At 39.7% G+C, this 6,452-nt stretch overlaps 1 protein-coding gene across 2 annotated transcripts in view; it reads right to left on the reverse strand.

Annotated features, from left to right (window-relative positions):
• LOC104726233 (receptor-like serine/threonine-protein kinase ALE2) overlaps positions 1,592 to 6,452 on the reverse strand; it is a 5,854-nt gene continuing 993 nt past the window's right edge. The window contains exons 2-14 of one of the 2 annotated variants that reach the window (XM_010445046.2): positions 6,142 to 6,387; positions 5,884 to 6,021; positions 5,594 to 5,728; positions 5,412 to 5,495; positions 5,228 to 5,308; positions 5,029 to 5,148; positions 4,695 to 4,940; positions 4,463 to 4,600; positions 4,262 to 4,357; positions 3,493 to 4,161; positions 3,011 to 3,400; positions 2,661 to 2,907; positions 1,592 to 2,566 (exon numbers count right to left, since the gene is read on the reverse strand). In XM_010445046.2, coding sequence (XP_010443348.1) covers positions 1,900 to 2,566; positions 2,661 to 2,907; positions 3,011 to 3,400; positions 3,493 to 4,161; positions 4,262 to 4,357; positions 4,463 to 4,600; positions 4,695 to 4,940; positions 5,029 to 5,148; positions 5,228 to 5,308; positions 5,412 to 5,495; positions 5,594 to 5,728; positions 5,884 to 6,021; positions 6,142 to 6,387 — 3,257 coding nt within the window. In that variant the 3' untranslated portion in view covers positions 1,592 to 1,899. Of the gene's footprint in view, positions 2,567 to 2,660; positions 2,908 to 3,010; positions 3,401 to 3,492; positions 4,162 to 4,261; positions 4,358 to 4,462; positions 4,601 to 4,688; positions 4,941 to 5,028; positions 5,149 to 5,227; positions 5,309 to 5,411; positions 5,496 to 5,593; positions 5,729 to 5,883; positions 6,022 to 6,141; positions 6,388 to 6,452 lie in introns of both variants that reach the window. The other variant, XM_010445045.2, reaches the window with a different exon arrangement.

The raw sequence follows: 6,452 nt of genomic DNA on the forward strand, positions 1-6,452 counted from the left end.
ATAAAGAATAAGACCGTACCACTACTGTTGTGATATTTGTTTCTTGCACACTTTATATATATACATAAAGTGTAGACATATATATACATGGAAAATATACATTTTTTTTGTGATAATATCAATAAAATACAGTGAACTGAGTCCTGTAAGTGGGTCAGAATGAATGATAGAAGTCTAAATCAAATAAATTATAAGCTGTCCTGTCTTTTTTTTGTTATTGAAAATATGTTACACGTTCTAATAATATAATTTAAGCATTTTCTTTCGTTAAAAGTCCACCAAGAAAATATAAAGACAAAGGAACAAGGATCTTTAAACTCGTGATGATATAGTAATGTTGATAGTTACTCTCAAAATTCTTAGTATCATACTAATACTTTTATGTAAAGAAAAAAAAAAAAGGAATCCAGGAAAAGCTATGGAAAAATTGATGAGGAGTTACTAAAATTAGGAAGCTGGTCGGTTTCAATACACTAACTAGTTGGACTTTTCTCTGATAAAACCAATGTTTTTAAAACTGGACCGGTAACTGAACCGGAAATCTTCTAGGTCATGAGTCAATATGGTTTGATCGGGGTCAACCGGATTCAATTGATTTTGATGATATTTTTATAAATAATAGATAAGAATATGTTTTCTATTTTTTTTCAATGATTACAACTATGATATAATTGATTACACCAAATAAAATATTTCAATAATCATAATGTTTTTTTTTAAAGTAATAAACTCAAAGTGTAACAAACTAACCATTACCAATAAAATATGTTTTTCCATTACGTACACTAGGAAAAAAATGAACACCAAATTAATTACCAAAACATGCACTGATCAAACATCTTTTATTATAAAAATAATTGGTTTCAATAAAGTTACCTTGATTTTAAAGATTTGTGGTGTGAGTTGTAGAGAATTCAAACTAGAAGAAAAAAAAAACTAGTATGAAAAGTAAAAAGTTCAATTACGGGAATTTTTATTTTAAGAAACCCTACTACTGCTAAGAATAAAACTAGAAAGGTAATTAATTGCACTCGTTTTTACAAAAAAAAGTTAAAACCCGGTTTTATCCGGTTCAATGGTTCACCGGTTTTTGAGTTTTTGACGGGTTGATATAGTTTTTTTACCGGTTCAATTTTCTTTGGATTTTGATATTAACCTAATCCGGGTATGCTGCCAGTTCGTGGGTTAACGTGGTTCGACCGCCGGTCTGGTCCGGTTTTGAAAACACTGGATAAAACCAAAAGTGGGTGGATACTTTTCTTTTTCTTTAATGTTCTCTCTTTCTCATATATTACCAAAGAAAAATGAAAAAATGAAAAGACAGAATTAGTGATGTGAAAAGACGTTAATGGGTCTCGAATTGATTTCGAAACTTACAGGGACGTGCCATCTGTTTGGTCACTGTGTGTAGAGGGGAGAGAGATAAGTGAGAACTGTACACTTTTTTGTTTTCCCTTGCAGCGATGCGACGCTGACATATATCTTTTATATTCATCGATACAAACACACGATTTTTATGATTCCATTGGTCCAAAGTCCAAACGCAACAACCAATTAGAATATGAAATGGCTTTATATGTGTAAAATCCAATTTTACTATTCGAACCGGTGGTCTGTACCGGAGTTGTAAAGGAAGATCATGCTAGCTCATAAAACGTGATATCTACATTCAAATTAAACAGAATCTCTTGTTTCTCTTCTAACATACAAACATCTCTTTTAACTAATTTGTTGACCCTGAGAATGATGATCTATCTGTCTTGGTTTTTTCGATTAACCGGTTTCCACTTCTAGGAGGCAAAGAGTTGCTTGTAAGACAAGCCACCAGCTTCCTTTCCGTCTACTTAGCTTACAAGGGCAATCAAGAACTCCAATGTTCTGTAACTGGCAAAAGATCGTTCAACGTGAACCGGATCGTAACATGACAGTTGGTGTCCCGTGTTCGCTCAAGCTTCCGGTTGATAATCTCCTCATCTTTTGCCAGAACCTCTTGCCTCGACCCGAGGCCAAGGGACCTGAGTTAGACTGTCTCTCGAACCTCCCTGACCCTGTGTACATATCCGACACTGAAAGTCCTCTCTCTGTGTCAGGCTCAGAGTCGTAATTAGGTAGCAACGGATACCGGGCCATCCTCCCTGAGCCTCCACCACAAGAGCTCTCAGCTCGAGTGTCATCTCTCAGATCGTCCTGAGTGATTGAAGTTACAGAGTTAAGTTCTTTAGCTTCATCGCATTCGTTGCTGACAAGTTTCAAAGCTTGCACTACTTCTCCCATGAAAGGACGGTGCGATACTTCCGGTTGAACACACATCGAAGCTATCGCCGCGACTTTAGCTATGCTATCAAATGAGATCTCGGGTCCTAAAGACCGATCTATAATAGCTGCAAGCCCTTCTGTGCTTGTGAGAAAAGACCGAGTCCATGCAACTAAGTTCTCCTGTCCTGCTGGTTGAGACATATCCACCGGTTTCCGCCCTGTAAGTAGCTCGAGAAGCACAACTCCGTAGCTATACACATCACTCTTCACCAAAAGATGCCCAGTCATTGCGTATTCCGGTGCCACATACCTATCAAAAAGCAACATTTATTAGTTCAAATCTGAACAGGAACAAAAAAAGTTTGCAGCAGTTTGTACCAATTCTGGTTTTTTGTTTATCTTACCCAAATGTTCCCATAACGCGCGTCGATATATGTCTGTTATCTTCATCGTCAAGGGCATTTCGAGCCAATCCAAAGTCAGAGACTTTAGGTGTGAAATCATGTTCAAGAAGGATGTTGCTGGACTTGAAGTCTCTGTGTATAACTCGGGGGCTAGAGTCTTCGTGTAAATACGCTAAACCACGGGCAGCACCAAGAGCTATCTTCAACCGAGCATCCCAATCTAATGGCGAAGATTCTTTATCGATTCCTGAACAAGAAACAGAAAGAAAACAAGAGATTAGCTTCAAAAATAAGAAAACCAAACGGAACCAAAACCATAGGTTTATATGAGGTCTGGAAAGAAAACATACCGTGGAGGTGAGATTCAACGCTGCCATTTGGTATGAGTTCATAAACCAGGGAACGGTTACGATCTTCGATACATATACCGATTAAATTCACAAGGTTTCTGTGATGAAGACGACTAAGCATTTCAACTTCAGCCAAGAACTCTCGGCTACCTTGATGGTCATCTCTCTTCAACACTTTAACTGCTACTTTAGTTCCATCATCGAAAACACCTTCGTAAACCCGTCCGAATCCACCTTCACCAAGAACCCTCGATTCATCAAAGTTATTAGTAGCTTTCACTATTTCGCTTGCTGTGAACGTCTTTGCAGAGAGAGTAAACGGAGCAATGCTTGATTCAAATGACAATGACGTTGAGCTAAACCGGCTTCCGGTTAAAGATCTCGCCGAGCCTGCACATTCAACTTTGTTATATTTCCTGTTTCTTCCTACAGCAACAGTAGTAGTAACTAACAATGGTGCCTTATCAGTAACCGTTTTTTACCTGATGGTTTCGAGAGGGAAGGCAGCGAAGAGCGAGCAACTGGTGCTCTTTTAGAAAGACGTCGCTGATCTCTTTGTCGTCGGAAAACCAAGAACCAAACGATAACGAAACATAAACCGATAAAAGCAGCTGCGGATAAAACAATCACAGCAATACTTCCGGCATTGAGATCTTTCTTGTGGGGCTTCTTTGGAACATCAACTCCGATCGGTTTGACTGCCCTTCCATTATTAGTACCGGAGTATGGTCCTTGATCTATAATGGTCATACCAGAAGTTGGCGGAGAAGCAGGTAAACCAGGATAACGAACGTAAATCACGTCGTATCTGCCAAAGATTAGTTCATCTATATAGACTTTTTTACTCCAGAATCTCTGGTAAGTCAGCATTGCAGTCATGTTCTCGAATTTATCTCCGAGCGGAACTAAATCGATAAGAACAATGGATTTCTCGGGTTGTTCACTAGCGGCGTTAGCTCCCATTATACGGACTTGGCTCTGTTTCATGAAAACTCCAGCACTGATTTCCCGAGCGAATTCTGAAACCATAGGGAAGAAGTCGTAGAGGGCCATGCTAAGGCGCAGCTCAACCTGAATTGGCCAGACACAACCACATGGAGATCCTGGAGGTGTGTTTGTGTACGGTTCCAAGCAAACAGTTGAAGAACAATCTACAGAACACAACAACAGCAATTAGTTTCACACCGAAACAAGACCCCCAAAAAAGACAGCTTTGTTCCCAAAATATATGAAAAAAAAAACTTTAAGAACCTGAATTAGGGGGAGGAGGAGGAAATGCTTGAAGCGGTGGACCGAGTGGGAATTTCCGAGATTTTGAAGGTCTTGAAGAGGACCTGAGAGGAAAAACTTTAGGACAAGCAAACAGAATTTAGGATTTCACATCAAGCAAAGAGGGTTAAATATAAACAGATTTTAAAATTTGTTGTCAGAAAATTATGAGCAGAGTCAAACCTTGGGTTGGAGAAGGTGCTGGAGCAGGGGAGATGCGTTGCATAGAGGAAGAGATTGGAGCGTAAGCAGGAGAAATCAAAGAAGTAGGAATGTGAGAAGAAGGAGCATGGTGTGCTGATGGAGGAGGGGCCATTAAACCTATAACAACACAACATAAGAAAAAACAGAGAATTAAGATCACGAGAAGTGTGATGACTGACCAATCTAAGTATCTCAAAGTGGAAACCTTTACGATGGTTTGACTTCTTTGGAGATATGTGATGCGGTAATGGTGGAGAAGGAGCTGGACTATTTGTGATATTCTTTCGTTCTTGATGATGTCGATGGTTTGAAGGTAGAGGAGGAGATGGTGATGAAGAAAAATGGCGGTGATCATTACTTGGTGTAGAATCTGGCGGTGGAGTAGTAGTAGATGGAGATGTATGATGAGAGTGTCCGTTGAACATGGGGGCTGAGGGAGCTATCAAAGGAGGAGAAGCTGTAATGTAATAATAAAATGAATTTAGTCTTCTTGATACCGAAAATAACAGTAACTTATATGATTGATGCCTTGGAAAAAATCTAACCTTTATGTGGGATGACAGGCAAGGGTTTAGCAATTTCATTTGACGGTGCAGCACCAGGACTTTTATTATCATCTCCATTATCGCTGGGCGGTGGATGTTTTACTGGATTCACAGCATGATCTATAGAAAAGAAGAGGCAATGTTGATGTTCAGGACACAGTTTTTTCACGGACAAAACACATTCAAAATTTGAGCAAACCTGGTGAGACAGCAGGGGATTCTATGGGGAACACCGGGTGCGTTGTTGGCGGATTTCTTCTTGTTGGAGTCGAGGTGGGCACTGCACAGTTAGAGAGATATCTCAAGATAATAAACAGAGACATTTTTGTAACAATATGAGGAAACTATATACAGACTGAGTAAGTAATTCTGCAAAAGCATACCAGGTGAGCTAGAGGGTGTTAACTTTGGTAAGACGGGATGAACTGGCGGGGAAATGTCAACTGGTATTGTTGGTGGAGATGCAACTGATTCAGAGACCACAAATGAGTTTATGCCATAAAACAAATCGGATAAAACTGAAACATAAGTAGAGTTACGGGGAGAGCAAAACATGTTACTATACCAGGAGCAATAGGCTTTTCAACTGGATGCTTGTGATCGTCAGAAGAATTTCTAGGAGGTACACTGCTCGGTGTAGGCGGAGGCAGAGCCACTGATGGGAATGGAGGTATATCCGAAACAGGTGATGAAACCGGGCCTGCGGATTAGACAACATTGCAAGCTAAAGCTTCAAGATTTATGCTAAAGTTTAAAAGTTTCAAAATTCAAGTTAAAGACTAGAGAACATTGCAAGCTAAAGATTCAAGATTATGCTAAAGTTTCAAGATTCAAGATTCTAATCACTTCACATACCTGGAGTAACTCTTCCTGAGAAAGGAGGCTCCTTTGGTGCATCTCTTGGAATGAACTGAGGTGGTGAAGCAGTCGGTGCAATGGGTTGAACCAGAGGCGAATTTCCCGGTAAATCCTTTACAGGTAATGTAGCTGGAGCTGAATAAGAATCAAAACCCCAAAAAATAGAATTTTAATACACAATTCAAGTTCATTGTGTTTCAAAAGTGCCTTCCAAGTGTTCGATTAATTGTCTGTAAGAAGAGATCAGCACTTCACCTGGAGCAACAGGAACCGAGACGATAGGCACACCGGTCGGCGCTTCACTCCCGACGGAATCTGACGGTGGTGGAGCTGCCACGTCAGCTAAAGGAGGAAGAGACGGTTGAGAAGGTTGAAACGGTGGCACATTGCCGGATTTATGAGATTCGGGTGAATTACTCGGCGGTGCTTGACCAAACCCTTTTGAAATTTCCGGTAATGGAGACGGTGGCGATGATGATAACGGAGATAAAAAATCCAATCCTGAAAGTTAAAAACAATTAAACCAAAAAATTTGAGATCTTTATAAAAAAAAAAAAAAAAAAAAA

Source organism: Camelina sativa, chromosome 11, assembly GCF_000633955.1.
Source record: "Camelina sativa cultivar DH55 chromosome 11, Cs, whole genome shotgun sequence".
In the NCBI taxonomy this organism is placed as follows: domain Eukaryota; kingdom Viridiplantae; phylum Streptophyta; class Magnoliopsida; order Brassicales; family Brassicaceae; genus Camelina; species Camelina sativa.